Source organism: Podarcis bocagei, assembly GCF_964188305.1.
Source record: "Podarcis bocagei genome assembly, chromosome: 13".
Taxonomy (NCBI): domain Eukaryota; kingdom Metazoa; phylum Chordata; class Lepidosauria; order Squamata; family Lacertidae; genus Podarcis; species Podarcis bocagei.
In genome coordinates this window covers 54556831-54579748 of record NC_138138.1, presented here as the reverse complement: position 1 = coordinate 54579748, position 22918 = coordinate 54556831, and the positions used below count along the sequence as shown (strand labels likewise).

At 51.2% G+C, this 22918-nt stretch overlaps 1 protein-coding gene across 1 annotated transcript; it reads right to left on the bottom strand.

Moving 5' to 3' along the window:
* Positions 1 to 1799: 1799 nt before the first annotated feature.
* On the bottom strand, positions 1800 to 20897 carry DVL2 (dishevelled segment polarity protein 2). The gene is made up of 15 exons (XM_081168361.1): positions 20695 to 20897; positions 18910 to 18979; positions 18334 to 18488; positions 17191 to 17300; positions 16931 to 17063; positions 14874 to 14964; positions 13894 to 13963; positions 12226 to 12365; positions 11992 to 12068; positions 11836 to 11903; positions 11424 to 11558; positions 9536 to 9667; positions 9212 to 9388; positions 6879 to 7103; positions 1800 to 5137 (listed from the first exon to the last, which is right to left on the bottom strand). The coding sequence occupies exons 1-15, from the start codon at positions 20880 to 20882 to the stop codon at positions 4659 to 4661; spliced, it is 2250 nt and encodes a 749-aa protein (XP_081024487.1). The 5' UTR covers positions 20883 to 20897; the 3' UTR covers positions 1800 to 4658.
* Positions 20898 to 22918: the final 2021 nt, after the last annotated feature.

Sequence of the window (22918 nt, the reverse complement as noted above, 5' to 3'; positions counted from 1 at the left end):
ACCTGGCTCAGGAACTAAGTATTTGTCATTACAAAAGACTGGCCAGGCTCCCCAGGGTATCCAATCAAGTGACCATTAACAGGTAACCTGCCAGACAGGAAGTAAACAAGGCACTCAGATTTCTGCTGTAGACCGCCCTTTCTGTGATGTAGGTATGATGTTTCTGGGGGGGTGGTCTTGGACTCCAGGGCGAGCAATTTAAAATGTCTATATAAGGGCGGGCACACCTTTGTTCGGGGTCCTCCTCATTTCCTGCGTGTGAGGGGAACACCCTGTTGCAACAGATCAATAAAGACAGGGCTTACTAGCTGCTTTGCTTCTCAATATTCTCTGGTTGGCCTCTGTTATTTTCTCCGACCGATGGAGAACCTGCAAAGGACTCTATAAGGGCTCTTGTGTTCCCCATAAGGGAATAAGGGCAGATTTTTGTTTATTACACCACCTTTTCTCTTTCAGGGAGATCAAGGTTCTCCACCCCGCTAATTTTACTCCCCACAACAACCCTGCGACGTAGGTTAGGCCGAGTCAAGCGGCGACTGGCCGACAATCAACCAGTCAGGATTTGAAACCTGGTCTTCCAGGACCTAGTCCGACACTCTAACCAATGCGCCATACTGGTTAATTTAAAGCTGTAGCCAGGGGTGCATCTGTCCATGTGCAGAGGGCAACAGGGGTCTCCCTGGCAGGCTGCCCAGTTTCCGCCCTCCCCAACAACAAAGCAAGGGGATTCGGGCGCAAGGGGTTTCCAGGCCACAGAAAGTGAGGTCCACAGCCCAGTCTGAAGAATAACGTTGGGGTCCCAAGGCAGGGAAGAAGAGGCAGAATTTAAACAAGGGCGCTTCACTTGGTGTGCGCCCTTTCTGGCTCAGATCCGTTTGTCTTGGCCGGATGCAGCCATAAACGATGGTGCCACTGCGCCTGTGCAAAGTGCCCACCGCCTATCAACCTGCAAGGGGTGGCCTGCTTCTTCCAGGTAGCTGTTGGGAGGAAACTAGTTCGCATCAGCTCCAACTGACATGTCCAATAGCCAGGGGTGATGGGAATTGTAGTCTAGCGATACCTGTAGGGCCAGATTCTGCCTTGCGTGACTCTTCTAATTTAACCTCAAGTTTATCTTGTGGGACAAATGGAGGGGGAGGCAAACTCTGTATGACCCCCGCAATATCATGGGGCAATCTGCTTTTCTCTAGGTCTGTAGCTGCTCCAAAGCAGCAAGGTCCTCCGTTCTGCTGCCAGCAAAACATCCCATTTGAAATTGTTCCATTATTTACCTTGCCTTGTGCTGTTAGAAAGTATCTTCTCCCACTCCCTGCTGCCAACCTTGCTTGGAATATATTTAAAGAGGGCAAAGCACTCTTGATTAGGGGAAACGCTCCTGCGCTATTTGCATGCAGAATTTGGTAGGAAATGACTGGAGCGTGAAGAGACCTACCTATTCTGCAGCAGGAAAACTGGAGGTTCTGTTACTTTCCAGTCGGCAGGGGAAGGAAAAAACCATTCCCACGCAGCGTAAATTTAAACCATAGCCACCCTGGACTCCCCCCCCCCAAACTTTCCTTTTTTCCTTTAAGGTGCACCAACTGCTGACCCTCCAGTTTGACCTTGAGCATGGGTAGACAAACTAAGGCCCGGATCTGGCCCAATTGGTTTCTAAATCCGGCCCGCGGATGGTCTGCGAATCAGCATGTTTTTACGAGTTGAATGTGTGCTTTTATTTAAAATGCATCTCTGGGTTATTTGTGGGGCATAGGAATTTGTTCTCCGAGCATCACGTAAACAAAAAGCACGAGTTGACACACTTTGGTTTTATTAGGTTGTTTTTTTAATTATTACTGAATGGTGTTTGTTTTTTTTGTACACAAAAGAGCTAAAAAATAAATATGTTATTACAAAATAGTTATCTGCTACCGATCACACGCACGCACGCACACGCCCAGGCCCCTAGAGAGAGGGGAGGGCTAAATACTGGAGAGGGGCCCCAATCCCTAGGGGGGTGTCTCCTGCTGCAACCTAGAGACAAAGACTCGCAGGAACGTGGAGGCTGGAAGGAAGTAGCACCATTGAAGAGGAAGTTCGTACCCTGTTTGGGGAGGGAGGCAAGTCGGGGTGGGGGGGCATTGAATCCCTCTCCTCCTCCCTTCCACTTTTTCCCTTCTTCCCCGGATGAGACTCTGCAGGATTTGGGGAAACGAATTGCTACAACTCTGGATGGGGCAGCGACAGGAGAGTTTAAAAGAGAGAGAGAGAGCGCAGGAAGCGAGAACAACATACTAGCTGGCACCGCTCAGGAGGTAACAAGAGGCAAATTTCAACATCCACGTTCTGCACTTGGGTGTGGAAACTGAGAGGCGCAGCGCGGCCGGCCGAACCACCTTCCCATCCAGGTGAGGAAAAGGTTTCGTTCTGCAAGAGTCCCTGGCCTGGCTTCTGAAACCGGGAGGATGGAAGTGTCGAGGAATCTTGGCTCTCAGCTCTTATTCTGGGCGTCCCTGGTTAGAAAGGCCCTGAAAGTGTTGCACAAACCCCAAAATATCCCACCCCGATTCACTCACGTGTTCCAAAAGCCACAAAACCAGGCCTTTACTTTGCACGAGCCCAATTCGCTCCTGCGATTTAAAAATGAAGAATCCTGGCTTAGGAGATGGTGGCTTATTTGGCCCTAGAATAGGGTTGCCATACGTCCGGGAAAACCCGGTTATGTCCTCTTTTGGGGGGCCAACGTGCCCATCCAGATTTTTACATTTTAAAGGCAATTTCCAGGTTTTTGGGGTGGCTCGGGAGGCTCTGCACACCCGCAACCACAAGTGTATTTCCCCAGCTCGGGCTGGCAGCTGCTTGGGTTGTCCTCTTTTTAGCTCCTAAGATATGGCAACACTAGAGACTACAATCCCTCGGGTCGGGCATAATACTAAGGCAGGAACTGTGGTTCTTTCTCCCCAGCTCGAGAGGAAAGGAGCAAAGCAGGCACAATATGCCCACGCCACATAAAAACTAGTTTTAGGGCTTACTGCGACAATTTGCAAGTGGAGATTCTTTGGGGTTTGTTCCCCTGCCCACCTACATCGCACGGCAAAGCGTGAACTGTAACCCTGAAGATCCTGCCCCGGTGAAAGGCTTCAAAACCGAATTCTCTCTCTAAAAAGAATTTTAAGGGCTGGGGGGGACATGTCTGTGAGCAAAACAGACGCATTTCAGTCCTAAGCTGTGTTCCCCTAATAGCGTCACACACAAGATGTCCACACAGGCTTAGATCCAAGAGTTCCCCCTTTGTATGACAGAGAAAGTAATCCTCCTTTCGTTGGCAGAAGAGAACTTTTGGATCCAGTCTCTGCTGCCAACAAAATAATTATTATGTACAGCCTGAAGATGGAATCTGAACTCTGTGCACTAGAGCCAAAAGGACTCCTATCCCACATCAATGGCCTGGTCTTTCCCTGGGATTGAAACAGGGGGCAAAGGATGTTGGGATTTTGCCTCAAGTTACCTCCGCCCCCCGCACGGGATGGAAAACTGTAGCAGCTGAAACAGCAACAGGCTGAGAAGGAAATAAACACATTTTCTATTACAAACAGGGCAAAGAGCACAATACTGGCAGCGACCCTGGAATCAAATGTCGCCAGTGACACTTTGGTTGTAAACCCTTCAAAATGCAAAGAGTTGCAGTGTTAGAAACACACACAAAAAAAAACCAAAAGAATGATCTCACATTTGGGGGTAGGGGGTGTAGTGTAAAAATGAGATCTGGGGCAGGGGGGAGACTTTTATACAAAAGGAAGGTTTTTTTTTTTAAAAAAAATTGAACCATCTTAACTCCAAAAACATGAATAAAAAAAATTTAAGAAAGTTTCCTCTTTAATAGAAAAAAAAGTAACAGCACAAAACAAAATGAGCACTTCATTGACACCGGGTTTTTTGGGATCAAGTGGGGTGCAGGGATGGGGATCAAATGAATCTACTCTTCTGCTAAGAAGCGGGGGCATCGAGACTCACCTGCTCACAAAACCATAGAACAGATCAGGTCATGTGACAGGAAGTCCTGGGCTGATGCCCTAGGTCATGTGACATTCCAAGAGGGCCACCTGACCACAGAATTCGAGGGGGGCCAAAATTCAGAGGACACCAGTTCAAGGCAGATACAAAACAGGAGGCAGAGGTCACATGATTCTAGAGACCTGAGTCACATGATTAAAAAGTGGCCAAGCCAGCCACGGTAGTAAAAAAAAAAAAAAGGTAAAAAAAGACGGCTCACAATATGGAAGGCGGAGCCATTTGAACGCAATAAACGAGAGAGGACCCGTCAAGCCATCTCCTGTGGCCACGGAAGCCACGTGTGACATCACGGGATGAAGGCAAACGGTTCTGCTGGTGAAGGAAAAATTGCTGGCAAGGCGGGCGTGGGTCACGCGAGCCCTAAGCTGAGCCACGGAAGTGCCACAGAAGTGGATGGCGGCCACATTGCTTCCGGCCGAGTCAGAGGACCACAGCGTTGTGCCAACTGACAGCAAGAAGCAAATGTTTGGGTCCATCCGAAAGGCTCTCTTGTGGCATGGGGGGGGGCACGAAGCCCCGGCAAGAGGTCAGAGGGTTGTGGAAGGCTCTGGGGACGGAGGCCACGGCGGTGAGCGCAAGGTGGGGCTCGGGGCCCCCCCAGCCTCAGTTCACATCACGTCGACAAAGAACTCGCTGGGGTTCCCCATGGCCATGTGGAACGACTGGCGGCTGGCCGTGAGCTCGGGGGGCACGGAGCCCAAGTCGCGTACCGGGGGGGCGCCGGGGGGCTGGACGGCCGCGGCGGCCGCAGCAGCTGAGGGTGGGGCAGGAGGCGGGACCATCATGACCACCATGGGGTTGTAAGCCAGGGGGATGCCCCCGGGGGCAGCGTAGGCCGCGTGGAGGGAGTGGTGGGAACGGATGCTGCCACCCCCCAGGCTGTGCTGGCTGCGCTGGGAAGACCCCTCCCCGCCGGGCCCCACCGTCACCCCGCCGCGCTGGCTGCCGCTGCGGATGGAGTACTCTGACTCGCTGCCGCTGCCGGACTTGGAGTCGGCCCCCGCCTTCTCTTCCTTGGGCTTGCCGGCCCCTCGGCCAGCTCCACCGCCACCGCCGTCACTGCGGTTTGACCCACTGCTCCGGCTGCCTGCAGAAAAGAAGGGAGAGAGGAGGCGTGTAAGTCAGGGGAAGCAATGCTTACCCACTAATAATAATACTTAGTTGTTGTTGGCAGCTGTCTGTCTCAAGAAACAATGGAGTGCACCTCCCAATGGAATATTAAAAGCACAATAAAACATCAAGCATTAAAAACTTCCCTAAACAGGGCTGCCTTCAGATGTCTTCTAAAAGTCAACTAGTTGTTTAATTCCTTGACATCTGTTGGGAGGGTGTGCCACTACCAAGAAGGCCCTCTGCCTGGTTCCCTGCAACCTCACTTTTCGGAGGGAGGGAACTGCCAGAAGACCCTTGGCGCTGGACCTTAGTATCTGGGGGGAACGATGGGGGTGGAGACGCTCCTTCAGGTATACTGGGCCTTTGAGGCCATTTAGGGCTTTTAAGGTAAGCACCAACACTTTAATTTTAACAAGTGAAGGACACTGACAAACTGGAACGTGTCCAGAGGAGGGCAACCAAAATGGTCAAAGGCCTGGAAACGATGCCTTATGAGGAATGGCTAAGGGAGCTGGGCTTGTTTAGCCTGGAGAAGAGGAGGTTAAGGGGTGATATGATAGCCATGTTCAAATATATAAAAGGATGTCACATAGAGGAGGGAGAAAGGTTGTTTTCTGCTGCTCCAGAGAAGCGGACACGGAGCAATGGATCCAAACTACAAGAAAGAAGATTCCACCTAAACATTAGGAAGAACTTCCTGACAGTAAGAGCTGTTTGACAGTGGAATTTGCTGCCAAGGAGTGTGGTGGAGTCTCTTTCTTTGGAGGTCTTTAAGCAGAGGCTTGACAACCATATGTCAGGAGTGCTCTGATGGTGTTTCCTGCTTGGCAGGGGGTTGGACTCGATGGCCCTTGTGGTCTCTTCCCACTCTATGATTCTATGATTCTAACTTGTGCTCAGAAACGTACTGGGAGCCAATGTAGGTCTTTCAAGACCGGTGTTACATGGTCTCGGCGGCCACTGCCAGTCCCCAGTCTGGCTGCCACATTCTGGATTAATTGTAGTTTCCGGGTCACCTCCAAAGGTAGCCCCAAGTAGAGCACATGGCAGCAGTCCAAGCGAGAAATAACCAGAGCATGCACCACTCTGGAGAGACAGTTTGCCAGCAGGGAGGGTCTCATCCTGTGCACCAGATGGAGCTGGTAGACAGCTGCCCTGGACACAGAACTGACCTGCATCTCCATGGACAGCGGTGAGTTCAAAATGAATCCCAGGCTGCGCACCTGGTCCTTCAGGGGCACAGTTACCCCATTCAGGACCAGGGAGTCCCCCACACCCACACCCCCAAAATATACTTCTGTCTTGTCAGGATTCAACCTCAATCTGTTAGCCGCCATCCATCCTCCAACCACTTCCAGACACTCACACAGGGCCTTCACTCACTCATCCAGAGAATCCCGAAGGGCCCTTGCTGGTGACTGGGCATCACTCAAGGCTGGGAACTGCTTGTCCCAACTGGGGGACCCAACAGCTTCCACTGGGCAGCCCGCATCCCTGATACCCCAATATAGCAGTCGGAAGAGCCTGACACTCCTAATCTCAGGGTCGAGAGTTCGAGCCCCATGTTGGGCAAAAGATTCCTGCATCGCTGGGGCTGGGGCTAGATGGCCCTTGTGCTAGATGACCTTTCCAACTCTCCTATGATTCTGAGCGAGGGCCATTTGCAAAACAATAAAAGGGCCAGACGAGATCCAGGGCTGCCCCCCCCCCCGTACCTTCGCTGTGCTGGCTGCCGGCACTCCCCATGCCGTAGCTGTAGGAAGAGAGCTCATGGTAAGGCGGGGGCTGGGGGCTGTAGGGGTGGGGCGCCGGGTACTGGTAGGAGAAGGTGGGCATCAGAGGCCAGGGGGTGGCGCCCGGCAAGGGCAGCGGGGCCAGGGTGTCCTGGTCGGAGGCGCCGCTGGAGCCGTCGTTGTCATTGAGGGAGAGGTTGGCCATGTCTGGAGGAGGAGGAAGAAGAGGAGGAAACCAGGAATGAGGAGTCCATCCAAGTGGAGAAAATGTAAAGAGACGGGCTGCTGGATCAGGCCCATCAAGCACATGCCCCAGAGGGAAACCCGAAAGCAGGATCTGACCAGAAAGAGCCCTCGCCCCTCCTCCGGTGGTTTCCTGAAACTGGAATTCAGAAAGACCACAACCACCATGGTTAGCGGCCATCGATAGTTCTCCATGCAAAGAAGCAGCCCAGAGGAAGACACTCAAACTGGATTTCGGCTATCAAGCAGAACGGTGAGGGGCTAAGGATGGAATGGAAAGGACAGGAAGAAACAGCATGGACAGAATAAATGTCACACACAGGAAGAGCATTGATACAGTAGGAGATCTTCACTTGTAGTCTTATAAATTACCGTATTTTTCGCTCTATAACACGCACCCGACCATAACACGCACGTAGTTTTTAGAGGAGGACAATCCGTAGGCATGCCACCCGTAGGCATTCCCTCCATAACACGCACAGACATTTCCCCTTACTTTTTAGGAGGAAAAAAGTGAGTGTTATGGTGCAAAAAATACGGTACTTAATGTGTCAACGGGAACAGAAGTTATGAATATTGCAGCTGTTGTATAAGGGATTACTATTATGACAGGAATGTAATTGAAATCAGTAAGATTTCGGAACATAGGAATAAAGTAAACCATCAATTCTAGCACGCGGGGGGCCACTGAAATTATGGAATTTGGCATTTGAATGATTTGCATTAGGATTTGCATTACAATTTGGCGTTGTTATAATGAGGCTATTATTGGATTGTTGTAAATGAAAAACTAATAAAAATTATTTTATTTTTTTTAAAGATGGAATGGAAAGGAAAGAGGCACAGATCATTCCTGAAGACAATTAAATAGGGCAGAGGCAGAGATTTAGCAACTATGTTATTCTCCTCCTCAGGACTCTCCCATGTTACAGCCTGCCTAGGAGGAACCCAAAACCATCTCAGCTGAGCTGGCTTGGACTGACCATACGCTCTAGTTCAGCAGTGCAATTTAGTGTGTATTCCACAGCCTGGCAAACTATGGCATGGAGCACGCAGAAAATTCAACAAAGTCCGTGGCTGCGAGCAGGTTTAGGGCTTTCGGCAACAAAGCAGGGGCCAACCTGAAAGCTGCAAGCCGGTCAGGCAGACAAAGGCAGTGCGGGTGTGAGATACGGCGAGAACAGAGCGGCCTTCTCGCTCCCCTCCCCAAAGCTGGCACCCTCCAGATGTTTTCGACAACTCCCACCAGCCCCTGCCAGCACAGATGTTTCCATTCCTTGTCTCATGAGACCAGGACCCTGCAGGATCTGATTTCTTTCTGCAGGGCCTGTAAGACAGAGTTGTTCCGCCTGGCCTTTGGCTTGGAATCAACTCAATCCCCTCCCCCTCTTTCCTTTTTCCTTTCTCTTTCCCCTCCTATTTGGGGACTTCCCTGGCTTTTTTCTGGCCCAGTATGGATAGCTGGCCTTAGTGAAGATTTGATGTTTTCATCCCCAAAATGTTTTTTATTTGAGTTTCTACTGATATAAGGCTGCACTTTAATGTTGTACTTTAATCTTGTTTTTAAGTTGTATTTTAATCAATTGTTTTTATATCTGATGTTAGCCATCCTGAGCCCAGTCTGAGCTGGAAAGGGTGGGGTATAAATAAAAATTATTATTATTATTATTATTATTATTATTATTATTATTATTATTATTATTATTATTGCCTTAATCATCTCTTCTCTTGGGCTGAGGGCCATCCAGGTTGAATGCCCAGAACCTGTTTGTAGGAATTAAGAACAGGGTGCCTCTTAACATGCCTGGACCGTGTTTCCTTGCACTCCAAGCAACCTTCACCACTGCACTCCCATTAGGAATGTGGGTTTGGTTCCAGGTGTTTTTCACTACAACTTCCAACAGGTGCATTGCTATACATCCACATGGGTTGGGGATAATGGGAGTTGTAATTCAGAACAGAGAGAGAGAGAGAGAGAAAGAAAAAGAAAAGGAGGAAGGAAGGAAGACAGACAGAGCTTGGGGAAGGCTGGAGCAGAGCTACAGCTCTGAGCAAAGCCTTTTCCTCCTTACAGTTTTCGCAGCCGCTGAAGTCTCCAAAGATGTAGTAGCACTGCTCAGAGAAGGTGATCTTGTTGACTGTGTGGCGGATGAAGCCAGCCTTCAGGAGGTTGCTAGCGTACTTGCGGGCCTCTCGGCGGTCCTGGAAGCCCTCCACGTGGTGGTACAGCCAGTCCACCACATCCGAGCCTGGGAGGGGTGGGCGACAGGGGTGAGGGAGAGGGTCGGGGTGGGCCAGCTAGGCTGCCACGGAGGGCTGCATGGGTCCTGGGGAGGGGAATCCCGCTCCCTGCCGCCTTTCCACCCTCCCGCCTGCCCCGCTCCTCAGCACGGTACCTAGGAAAGCGTTGGGGATGGTGATCTTCAGCCACATGCGGTCGCGGACCTCCAGGCCCGACTCTGGGGAAGCCATGGCCTTGGTGACGGAGGCCATGTCGGTGTGGATGGACAGGTTGAAGTCGTCAAAGCCTGAATGTCGGACGATGGGGGAAAGGGAAAGAGAGACCTCTGTCAAGCCCCCTGGGATGCGAGATCCCGAGCGAGCTTTCCCCCAGGGGAGCTGAGGCATCATTTTTCTGCAGCAACTAAAAGTGCCCAGGGGCCAACGCGCTCCAGATTGTCTTCTTGGCATATAAAATGAAATCAGACCAAACGGCAAACGCAGCAGCTCAAGTCCCACAGGTCTATCAGAGTGTCTGCCTTTTCTATATATATTTTAAAATAAAAATATTGAAATCGTTATGATTCAGACTATGGAGCTCTTTGTAAAAATCATGGGCCACAATGCCCCTTTCCTCTATGGTATGTTCTACCACCAACTCAGTAAATTGCAGAGCTGAACTCTACATTTATTTATTGACAATTGTGACGACTAAGGTTTTTTAAAAACTCATTTTTCTTTCACTTCTTTCTTTTCTGCAGCTGCCTGTCATTATTAACACTCAATTAAATGTATTTTTTTGGGGGGGGAAGGTTGGGGAGAAAGAAATAATGGTGAGGGAAAGGTGTGGAAAATGCTCAGATCCTGGGAATCTTCTGTGGATGTGCAAGACAAATGAGACAATTGGTGCGAATGACCCAGAAACAAGGGAGTGAGATGGGAGACTTAAGATAATTCTGCATATAAAAACGTGAAAGAAAAAGAAAAAACACTCTCTCCTCCTGCGTTTTTCAGCAACTGTGGAGGCAAAGCACAGCCACCCTGGCTACAGCCACTGAGAGTCCTGTTGGTGGCTATCATTGCCTCCTGCTGGAATGAGTTCCATAGTTTATCTATGCACTGCGTGAAGTACTCATTTCTCTCTTCTGAATCTTCCAACATTCAGGTCTCAGGGCTAATAACCTTACTAATCCAAAAACCTGGGACCAGGTGACCCAAAGGCTGCCCGCCCCTGGACAAAAGTCTTGGATTGCCGGGGCAAATTTTGCTCACGGCATCACATCCGGCAGAATATCATAAGGTGGTGACCCAAAGAAGGGGCATTTCCACCAGAAAGTCCTTCTCACACGCGAAGCAGCAAAGCATCTGTTGCTTCAGCCATCTTGTAGACTGGCCTTTTTGCTCTCCCAGACCCAAAAGACTAAACTGCTTTACATGCCTAGATTCTGTTACAGTGGTACCTCAGTTTACGAACTTAATCCATTCCGAAAGTCGGTTCGTAAACCAAAACGTGCTTTCCCATAGCAGCAGGGGACTCAATTTACAAATGGAACACACTCAACAGGAAGCAAAACATGTTCTTATTCCAAGGAAAAAGTTCACAAACCAAAACACCTACTTCTGGGTTTGCAGCATTCTTAATCCAAGTTGTTCATAAACTAAGCTGTTCTTAAACCAAGGTACCACTGTCTTGGCTCTTCTATCCTTTTAAATATGCTTCATACCATTGATTTATTGGATTTAGATTGAATTTTTACTCAAATAATACTGTTTCCTCTTCTATATTATATACTGCTTAAAGGTTTTTTTTAAAAAAAAATATTTAGCGCTTTGTAACTGCTTTTAAATAAATACACCAGATATGGGATTGCATTCATTCTGCTGGCTTTCCCACTGGGTTTATTTTTTAACCTACCACAGTGTGGTCCAGCAGCAGACACCTGGTGTTTCTTGAAAGAGGGGCCACAGAGATTTTCAGAAGAGGGCTTACACCTCCTTCTGCCCCTGTCCTCTCCCTCCCACCCCCCGGGTAATAATCAGGGGAGAGCGATATGGGTCACTCACGTTCAGTCTCAGTGACGGAGGTCCCCGAGGTGATGGTGCTCATCGAACTGCTCCCAGGGTAGGCAGCAAAGGCCCCAGTCAGGGCAGCAGAATGGGACACCCAAGCCGCTGGGTCGATAGGCTGGATTGGCTCATCTGGACGCAACACAGACAGGGAAGAAGCCTTAGGAAACTCCCCAGCGAACCGAGGCCCTGCCCTGCTCTCCCCCATCCCAGAGTCTAGGCCCTAGAACCAGGACATTTCCAGATCCGGAGCCCAAACTCTGCCCGGCTGTTTGCCAAAACATCTTAGGTTTGGGGGACAGGGGGACCTGTGGCCTGCTATGGCCATTTCACTCCTTTTGGGTCTGGCGGAATCAGAGCAAAGCCTCTCGAGGGTTGGGGGGGGGACACATGGGTCCCGGCCACTTACTTCTAGGCAGGGTGAAATAGCCTTGCGGGGAGGGGTCCCAGCACTTGGCCACTGTCAGCACAATCGGGCTGCAAAGGAAAGGCGAGCGTGAGCTCAAGGCTGCCCCCGCAAGGCAGCCCAGCGCTCAGGAGAGTGCCCGGGGGAAAGCCCACTCACCCGGGCTTGTGGACAATCTCCCGCAAGACCCTCACGGCGTCGTCGTTGCTCATGTTCTCAAAATTAATGTCGTTGACCTGGGGCAGAGAAGAAACAAGCACTGCTAGGCCGGCTTGATGCTGTGGCTCCGGGGCGCTGCTCTCTCCCCATCCTCAGCCCCCCAAAACGGGAAGGAAGCTCCCCAAGGGCTTTGAGGAGCGTCCTCTCCCCCCCCCCCTGCAGCCGCGGGCTCACTTGCAGCAGCATGTCCCCGGGCTCGATCCGGCCGTCTGCCGCCACCGCGCCGCCCTTCATGATGGAGCCAATGTAGATGCCCCCGTCTCCTCGCTCGTTGCTTTGCCCCACAATGGAGATGCCCAGGAAATTGTACTTTTCTGCTCAGGAAAAAGGCGGGGGGAGAATAAAGGAGGTCAAGTCTAGCAATTAACTGGAAGGTGGTGGGTGTTCATGGGAGGTTTAGAAACAGAGGCTGAATGGCAACCTGTCAGGCATTCTTTATCTGTGATTCCTGCACTGCAGGGAGTTGGAGTAGATGACCCTTGGAGTCCCTTCCAATGATTCTAATAAATGAGTCTAATAAATCAGGCATGTCCAAAGTCTGTTTCGGGGACCCACCAGTCGGTTTAATCTGGCCCCTGTTTATTTCCTGGGGTAAAAATCCTTAAAAAAACCGTAACAACTTCAAACAACCTAAAAGAAGCTCAACAACTTCAATCCTAAAAGAAGATCAACAACTTTGCTTGGCCCCCACAGCCATTCACTTCATCAAATCTGTCCCTCTTTGAAAAAAGTTTGGACACCACTGTAATAAATGAAGAAACTGAGGATGGGATGGCAGATCTGGAGAGGAGGATTGGTGGACCACCCAAGTCAATGTGAGAGGAGCCAGATGTGGTTACGCCCCCCCCCCCATCATCCCTGAGCGTTGGCCCTGCTGGCTGGGTCTGGTGGGAGTTGAGAGTCCAACGAGCTTGGGGTGGGGCACAGGCTCCCCCACCCCTGATCTACCCCTTAAACCCCCCCTGGCAGGTTCCTGCCTTACTTTCTCATAAAAGTAGAGAAGAGATGCTATGCCCACCAGAAGAACTCTGCTTGCAGTGTGGCTTAAAAATGCCCATTCTGGCATTTTGCTGTTCAGCTAGCCAGCCTACAGACTTCAACCCTCTCCCATGTAGTGATTCGCTCACACACACAGTGCTGCCTTCCATTGCCTCTGCAATCCCCCATTTTGGCCACTCAATCTTCTCCATTTCAAGTCTCTCTCTCACCTCACCCCCCTCAACTGCTCCCTTACCCAGTGTGGTGTTTTTTCTTTAAAAATGTTTAGGGGTACTCTCATTTTCCTACTCATACAGTGGTACCTCGGTTCTCAAACAACTTGGAACCCAAACACTGCAAACCCAGAAGTAAGTGTTCCGGTTTGCGAATTGTTTTCTGAAGCCGAACGTGCTCCGGTTTGAGTGCCACACTTCCGTTTGGAGTGCTACGCTGAGGTCTGTCTGTTTTTGCTATTAATTTTGCATTTTTGCAGCTCCTTTGTTTTTGGGACTGTGACTATGTGGAACCCAGTTCAGCTACTGATTGATTGTGTGACTGAAGTACATTATTTACTGCTTTCATTTTATGGCTCAATGTTCTCGTTAGATAGTAAAATTCATCTTAAATTGCTGTTTTAGGGGTTGTTTTTAAAAGTCTGGAACCGATTAATCCATTTTGCATTACTTTCTATGGGAAAGTGCACCTTGGTTTTGGAACGCTTTGGTTTTGGAACGGACTTCCGGAACGGATTACGTTTGAGAACCAGGGTACCACTGTATTGAATACTGCCCCTCAATGAGGCCGAAGTTAGATTCACAAAATGTTTTGGGGTACGCATCCCCCATAAAAAAGCACTGCCCTTACCCATGTTCAGGGTAACAGTGATGATGTTGAGAGACATGGTTGAGTCGGTGACGCTGCTGAAGGACGAAGTCTGAAAGAAGAGTTGGGAAAGAAAGGAGTGAGCAGAGGGACCTCAGAAGAGCCTGGGTGCAGGATCAGGCCAACGGCCCATGTACTGCAGCACAGCAGCCAAAGAGACGCCTGTTGGAAACCCTCAAGCAAAGGGGGAATCAGAGGATCAGCCCCACCCTCCCAGAAGCTTATTCCTCTCTTCTTCTTTTTTTATAAAATGTTTATTGAGATTTTACACAAAAGAAAAACAGTATGATAAACAATACAAAAAAAGGGAAAAAACCAGACATTTTAAAAAGTAGGAAAAAAAGAAGAAATAATCCATTTTTCAATATCTTTAGGTTCATTTGCTTATTTCCTTGACCTCCTCACACCTCCCCTTTTTGTATTCCCGTTTATTAAATCCTTTCAGCAAATCCTTACCCTCTTTCATTTATCTTTACTCTATATTCTTAACCTATTATAACTATAAATTTTCTTCCATATAACTATCTATATTTACATATTCTTATTAGCCTTAATACCAAAACCACTTATTTTCAGTCCAACATCCTTCTAGCATTCATTAATTTTACAATATTTCTGTAAATAGTCTTTAAATTTCTTCCAGTCTTCTTTCACCATCTCTTCTCCCTGGTCTCGGATTCTGCCAGTCATTTCTGCCAATTCCATATAATCCATCACCTTCATCTGCCATTCTTCCAGAGTGGGTAAATCTTGTGTCTTCCAATACTTTGCAATAAGTAATCTTGCTGCTGTTGTAGCGTACATAAAGAAAGTTCTATCCTTCTTTGGCACCAATTGGCCAAGAATGCCAAACAAAGCTTATTCCTCTCCCCCTGCATGCAAGACAAGAGATCTTGCCTCCTCCATCACCCACGGAACAGCAACCCACATAGCCACTGCAGACCCCCCCCATGCCAACCTACCCGCTCGAGACGTGGCGGGCGCTGCTTCCGCCGCCTACGGTGGCGCTTGAGGAGGCGAGAGGCGCTGCTCTGCTCTGTGGAGCTGCTGAACCTGCCCAGGAAAGAGGAGGAGAGAGACCCTGATGCCCAACTGCCATATATACACACACACCACATTTTTCCATCTATAAGATGTCCCCATGTATAAGACGCCCCACATTTTTCCAATTTTGGGGACTCAAAAATGCAGGGAGTTGCCCCCACATATAAGTCGCCCCCTAATTTTTGACATTATTTTTAAAAGAAAAAACCTAGTCTTATAGACTGAAAAATACAGTATATTTTATTGCATTTAACTACTGCATCACAAAAGTAAAAAGAAAACACCTCATCCACCAACTTGCAAAAATACATTACACAGAAAGCAAAATGTTACCAAAAAAATAAATGTTTCATATAGATAAAATAAAGTTCTTCCATCCTTTAAGACTTCTGTCTCTCTCAGCATGGGTCCTTCGTTTCCTCAATAACCGCATTACATTACAACAATTAACTTAAGATATGTTGTCTGTATTCTTTACACCATATTATATTGCGAGCGTTAGTCAAAGCATGTTAAAGGTTTCGTATGGGAACTAGGTTTTTTTAAATATGCTCTATAATTATCCCATTCTTTAATGAACTTTTGGGTTGCTTGATTCCTAATTCTCCCTGTCATTTTTGTTAGTTCCACATTTTCACCTTCCATTCTTGTTTTGTTGGCAAAGTCCCTCCTTTCCACCTTCTAGCTATCAGCATCCTCGCGGTAAGGCCTACCCCATGGGTAGGCAAACTAAGGCCCGGGGGCCAGATCCGGCCCAATCACCTTCTAAATCTGGCCTACAGACAGTCTGGGAATCGGCGTGTTTTTACACGAGTAGAATGTGTCCTTTTATTTAAAATGAATCTCTGGGTTATTTGTGGGGCATAGGAATTCATTCTTGGTGGCTTGCTGCAAATCACTCAAGCCGAAAAGAGGACATCTGGCCAAGAGAGAGCCCAGGAGCCCAAATAGAGCTCATCACCCAGAACTGAGAAAGGAGCCTGCTGCACACCTGAGAATCATGGACCCTCCTGCAACAGCAAGGGGGTAAACCTCCAAGGCTTAAACACAGGTGGGACCAAGGATTTCACACCCAATTCTTAATGCAGCCAAGGCAAATTCCTTCCTTTGGTCAAGTGACGTACAGCCGTACCTTGGATTCCGAATGCCCTGAAACTCGGACGTTCTGGCTCCTGAACGCCACAAACCCAGAAGTGATTCTTACAGTTTGTGAATGTTCTTTTGGAACCCGAATGTCTGACAGGGCTTCTGATTGGCTGCAGGAGCTTCCTGCAGCCAATCAGAAGCCGTGATTTGGTTTCCAAACATTTTGGAAGTCGAACGGACTTCCGGAATGGATTCCAAAGTACGACTGTATTTAGCAGCCAGTACAGTGCAAGTTTTTACTCACGCTAGACGGCAGAGCACTTCTTTCTTTGACACCTTGAGCCTGGGCGAATCTCGCCACTTCCCAGCCTGGCGTGAGGCAAATCCCATCTTTCATCTTCTTGGCATCAGGCACAGCTCCGTGAGGTAGGCTAGGCCAAGCTTCCTCAACTTCAGCCCTCCAGATGTTTTGAGACTACAATTCCCACCATCCCTGACCACTGGTCCTGCTAGCTAGGGATGATGGGAGTTGTAAGCCAAAAACATCTGGAGGGCCGAGGTTGGGGAAGCCTGGGCTAGGCTATGAGGTGATGGCTGGCTCAAGGTCACCCAGTGAATTCCCTGGGTGAATGGCGGTTTGAAGTCTGGTCTCTCCCACTTCCTAGTCGGACTCTCTAACCACTACACCACACTGCCTAGGGTCAGGAGGTGAGAGTTCCTGACTTTGCAATGCTCTTGGGGAGACTGTGGGACTTGAAGAGCCCCCTGAAAAGCAAGACTTGTTTCAGAGGAGACCCCACCCTCCACAGATCCCAGGAGAAGCATTTCCAAGGGGAAGGACACACTGGCTACTCGCAACCGAAAATGCCGGCCCATTTCTGCCCCTCACCTGCTCATGGTGTCATCATCGTCTGAGTCGCAGAGGCTGGTGGTCTCAAGTTCGCTGGTCAGCAGGGTGGAGGAGCTCTCGTACCCAGCCAGGTGCCGCTCCAAGCGGGACTGCCCGTTTAGCCGGTGCCCACCTAATTATTTTAAAGGCAAGGAGAGAAGCGTAAGGTGGACTCACAAAATGGCCGCTGCACACACACGCACACCCTCCCCTGCAGCCCACAGAGACCCCGGAGTTTGTGCTCCCAGGCGACCACTGACCTCCGTGCTCCATGCTCTCCCTGCGGCGTGGCCGCTCCCGCCTCAGCGACACAACGGACTCAGTCTCAGTTTCGTGGTCCAGGTTCTCGTGGCTGCTGGAGATGTTTGGGCTGCAAAGGCAGGGAAAGGGCCTCCACCACTGAATTGTATCACAACAGTAGCTACCAGAGTTTAAGAATGGGCACCTCCCAAAGTCCCTCGTTCAGGAAACCCTCAAATACCATCCCCCTCTAGCTTGGCTCAGAAAAGAAAAACCTATTGGATAAAGTATTTTTTTTTGTTCTTATGTTGTGTTTTAATGTTATGAACCACCCTGTGATCTTTGGATAAAGGATGGTATACAAATTTAACAAATAAAACAATAATATATTGTACAGGGCAAGATCTTATATTGATGTATAGTTATTACGTAAAATTTACGTTTGTATGCTTCTGTTTGACTACAGGCTACATTTGGTTGCCTTGTTAATAAATCTGAATTAGAAAATGTGAACTTGGCTCTGTGAAATTTCCTGAAGAACACCACAGATGTATGCTCTGTGGGAAGACAAAGTTCAGTGGTGCCTCGCAAGACGAAAAGAATCCGTTCTGTGATTCTCTTTGTCTAGCGGTTTTTTCGTCTTGCGAAGCAAGCCCATTGACGGATTAGAGGATTAGCGCTATTAGCGATATATCAGCTTATCGGATCAGCTGATAAGCGGTTTAGAAAAAGGGGGGTGGAAAGGAAAAAAAACCCGCAGGAACTCGCAAGACATTTTCGTCTTGCGAAGCAAGCCCATAGGAGATTCGTTTTGCGAAGCACCTCCAAAACGGAAAACCCTTTCGTCTAGCGGGTTTTCCGTCTTGCGAGGCATTCGTCTTGCAGGGCACCACTGTATAAATCTAATAAATAGCATTTCCATTTATGCAGCAGCCAAACACTGTAAGAACATAGGAATAACTTGCTGGATCAGGCCAATGACCCATCTAGTCCAGCACCCTGTTCTCACAGTGGCCAACCAGAAGCTTATTATGGGAAACCTGCAAGCAGGACTTGAGCACAAAAGCACCTTCCTTGTGGTTTCCAGCAAATGGTACTCAAAAACATTGCACACCCACCCAGTGGGAAACCCAAAAACCCACGTTCAGTCTCCCCTTACTCACTGGAAGGAAGGGGGTCGGGAATCCCCAATGCCACTAGTCCGCTCCACAGGCAACGGAGGAAGTGGCGGCGGCGGTGGCGAAGGTTCTGGTCGTACCTCTATGGGAGGAGGGGGAGGGGGAGGGAGCTCAGGCTGGGGGTTCTCAGAAGACACAAGCTGTGGCAGGGAAAAGGAGAAGGTAAAATGAGGAATATGAAATCATCCCCCATCCTTATCTCCCCAAAGACCGACCACCTGTTTGGGCGCTAAATAAACCCTCAGAAGCCAAACGCCAGGAATTTAAGTAGAGGAAATGGGCCCTTCTGGATGAGGCCAAAGGCTCCTGCTAGGCTGGCCTCCCACAAGCCTCTCCAGATGTTCTGGACTAGAACTCCCCACCAGGTCCAGCCTGCATGGATGTGGCAAAGGTGACACAGCCAGCCAGTTGCCTCCAGGAAGCTCATAAGCAGGGCTTGAGGGTAGGAGGCCTCCACTGTTGAGCCCAGAGCCAAAGCAAGACCCCAGACCTGAAGCCAACCCACAGTTAGGTCTAGGCTAGGAACGGTGCCCACAGCGAGACAATGTGCCAACTTCATACCCAGGAAACGACTCTGCCATTGAAGCAAGGGAGCTTTGCGTTGTCATCGGAGATCTCCTCCTTCACAACCCTTCAGCAGAAGGAAGAGAAAAGGGAATCAGGAAAGGGGGCTTCCGAGGAGCAAGAAGCGACGGCAGTGGTACCTTGGGTTAAGTACTTGATTCGTTTCGGAGGTCCGTACTTAACCTGAAACTGTTCTTAACCTGAAGCACCACTTTAGCTAATGGGGCCTCCTGCTGCCGCCGCGCTGTCAGAGCACGATTTCTGTTCTCATCCTGAAGCAAAGTTCTTAACCTGAAGCACTATTCCTGGGTTAGCGGAGGCTGTAACCTGAAGCGTATGTAACCTGAGGTACCACTGTAGGTGCTTGTGGCCCCTGGGACTCCCAACTATGAAGGAGTGGGAAGCTACTCCAAGCACCCCAAAGTGCAGAAAGGGTGTTCTCTGGGTGCCTGTGGGAGGGTGGGGGGAGATGGGGTGGATCTTGCCTCCCAGAGGCCTGGTTCCCTTTCTGTGGAAGGTCCACATATCAGCAGTAGGAGCATCTAATTTCACTGCAAAAGGTCAACCCACGGCAGCATCTCCAGGTAAACCTGGGAACGTCTCCTGGCAGAGTTACTGCCAGTCAGTGCTGACCCTACTGAGCTAGACGGACCACTGGCCGGATGCAATGAAAGGCTGGGTGTCCTTTCTCTCCCAGGTGCCTGGCGTCTCTGTGAAGTGTGTGGCCGGGGGCAGGGCTGTCTCCCAGATCCCCTAAGAGGACAAGGAGATCCTTCTCAAGAACATCAGAGCCCCTTTCTCAGGGTCCTCTGGTGTGAAGCAGGAGAGCCAGGTTGGCCCCTCAACCCTGGCAAAGAAATGTGTGGGTGCTGGGCCCCTGGATGGGGAAATTTGTGGGTGCGTTTGCCCCTATGGTGTGAGGGGAGAGCCTTCTCCCAAGCACCTGGGTGACCGCAAAGGTGTGCCGCAAAGGGGATGGGCGTGCCTCTCCCTCTCTCGGATGCCTGGGTCCCCAGGAGCTGAGGGGGTGGCCGTGCCTCTCCCTCTCTCGGACGCCTGGGTCCCCAGGAACTGAGGGGGTAGGCGTGCCTCTTCCTCTCTCGGACGCCTGGGTCCCCAAGAGCTGAGGGGACGGGGGTGCCTCTCCCTCTCTTGGACGCCTGGGTCCCCAGGAGCTGAGGGGGTGGGCATGCCTCTTCCTCTCTCGGACGCCTGGGTCCCCAGGAGCTGAGGGGGTGGGCGTGCCTCTCCCTCTCTCGGACACCTGGGTCCCCAGGAGCTGAGGGGGTGGGCATGCCTCTTCCTCTCTCGGACGCCTGGGTCCCCAGGAGCTGAGGGGGTGGGCGTGCCTCTCCCTCTCTCGGATGCCTGGGTCCCCAGGAGCTGAGGGGGTGGGCATGCCTCTTCCTCTCTCAGACGCCTGGGTCCCCAGGAGCTGAGGGGGTGGCCGTGCCTCTCCCTCTCTCGGACGCCTGGGTCCCCAGGAGCTGAGGGGGTGGCCGTGCCTCTCCCTCTCTCGGACGCCTGGGTCCCCAGGAGCTGAGGATCTCTCTCTCGGACGCCTGGGTCCCCAGGAGCTGAGGGGGTGGGCGTGCCTCTCCCTCTCTCGGACGCCTGGGTCCCCAGGAGCTGAGGGGGTGGGCGTGCCTCTTCCTCTCTCGGACGCCTGGGTCCCTTCCCCTCGAGGTCTCTCTCTCCTTGCGCGGGGGGAGGCCGGCGGGCCCTTCTTCCTCCTCCCCTTCCTTCCTCTCTCTCTCTCTCTCTCTCTCCGGGGTCGCGTACCCGAAGTCCTGGTCCATGCTCTTGAAGAAGTACTTGGCTCCCGGCCGGGCGAGGGCCGCCTTGACGTGGCCCAGGGTGATGCGCTCGGCCGGGACGGGGATCTTGACCAGGTAGGGCGTCTCCTCCTCGTCCAGGTGGTAAATCACCTTCGTCTCCCCCGCCGCCGGCCCCGAAGCCGCCCCCGGCATCGCCGCCGCCGCCGCCCCGCCGCCGCCGCCACAGCCAGGCCCGGGGCCCGCCGCCAGCGCCATGGCAACCGCGCGCCCGCCCGCCAATCAGCTCCCGCGCGCCGCCAGACGGGCAGAAAACGGCCGACGTGGGAGGAGGCGGGGAGAGAACGCTCGGAGGAGGCGGAGGGGCGGGGGGGGGAGAGAGGGCAGGCGGGGAGCGCGGCGCGAGACTCCCCTCGCGCAGCGGCAGCGTTTCCCGGCGCGTCCCTACGTCATCACGTTTCGCTCCCCCGTCGTCGTCCTCCTCCTCCCACTAGGCATAAACAGACGTGAGGGGAAGGCGGCGTCGCCGTCGCGCCACGTGACACGGGGCGGTCCCTTCTTTCCCCCCCCCGCCCCTGCCCTTCATTGGGCCAACCGCGGGAGGAAGGGGTCACGTGCGCGAGAGCCCCGGTCACGTGGGCCTCGCGCCCACGCAATGACGCGGCGCGCCGCGGGGCATGAGGGGAGGCGGAGGTGCGTGACGCCCCGGAAGGGGAAGGAGGAAGGAAAGGGGGGCGAAAGACATTCCCCGTCTTTGTCCTCCGGCAGGAACAGCCTCCTGTCACGTGAGCGCGGGACTGACGGCTCCCTGGGGAGGGGGAGGGGCCTCTGGCGGTGTCAGAAACTCTGCACATGCTCAGGAGCCGCGCCGAAATAATGCTCAGAGGCTTTTCCTTTCGAAGACTGAGGGCTGACCTAGTATTTAAAAGAATCGGGAGAGGGAGAGAAGGCGGTACTGAGTGGCTGGGGAAACTCAGCCAGATGGGCGGGGTATAAATAATAAATTATTATTATTATTATAAAAGCAGGATCTGATTTCTTTCCGCACGGCCTGTAAGACAGAGTTGTTCCGCCTGGCCTTTGGCTTGGGGACAATTTGATCCCCATCTTTCTTTTCCTTTCTCCTCCTGCGATGAGGCTGCATTTTAATATTTTAATGTTTCAATATTTTAATGTTGTTTTTAAGTCGTATTCATTCAACTTGTTTTTATTGTTGCTTGTTAGCCGCCTGAGCCCAGCCCTGGCTGGGGAGGTCGGGGTATAAATAAAAATTATTATTATTAATAAAAGGGGCCTGGGAGCCAGTATAGGCCAAGGCCATGACCTGACCTCCAGCTGCTCAGCAAGCAATGCTTGGCCACAGCAGAAAGTCCACAGATCCACACAAACATTGGACCCTGCAAAAGTTATTTTGCACAAGGAACAATGGCCAGTGTGGTGTAGTGGTTAAGAGCGGTGCTCGTAATCTGGGAAACCGGGTTCGCTTCTCCGCTCCTCCACCTGCAGCTGCTGGGTGACCTTGGGCCAGTCACACTTCTCTGAAGTCTCTCAGCCCCACTCACCTCACAGAGTGTTTGTTGTGGGGGAGGAAGGGAAAGGAGAATGTCAGCCGCTTCGAGACTCCTTAGGGTAGTGATAAAGTGGGATATCAAATCCAAACTCTTCTTCCTCTTCCTGCTAAATGCCAGAGAAACAATAAGAGACTCTCCACTCCTCTCCCAGGAGAGAGGATTCCCTTCACCTGCCACGGATAAGACCACCCACGCCTGCTTTGCAGGGGCACTTAAAGGTAAAGGGACCCCTGACCATTAGGTCCCGTCGCAGACGACTCTGGGGTTGCAGTGCTCATCTCGCTTTACTGGCCGAGGGAGCCGGCGTCCAACCTCCGGGTCATGTGGCCAGCATGACTAAGCCGCTTCTGGCGAACCAGAGCAGCGCACGGAAACGCCGTTTACCTTCCCGCCAGAGAGGTACCTATTTATCCACTTGTACTTTGACGTGCTTTTGAACTGCTAGGTTGGCAGGAGCAGGGACCGAGCAACGGGAGCTCACCCCGTCGCAGGGATTCGAACCACTGACCTTCCGATCGGCAAGTCCTAGGCTCTGTGGGTTAACCCACAGCGCCACCCATGTCAGCAGGGGCACTTAGGAACACGCAAAGCTGCCTTTCACAGCAGCAAGACAATTAACTCAGGACTGTCTACACAGAGACTGGCAGTGGATCTGCAGGG

Bases quoted from the DNA above. Each gene is read 5' to 3' on its own strand.
- DVL2 (XM_081168361.1), bottom strand. From the start codon at position 20,882: ATGCCGGGGGCGGCTTCGGGGCCGGCGGCGGGGGAGACGAAGGTGATT. The intron at 14,965-16,930 runs GTGAGGGGCAGA...TTTCCTGGGCAG, and splicing joins GATGATGACACCATGAGCAG to GTTCAGCAGCTCCACAGAGC. The intron at 12,366-13,893 runs GTAAGGGCAGTG...TTTCCTGAGCAG, and splicing joins CACTGTTACCCTGAACATGG to AAAAGTACAATTTCCTGGGC.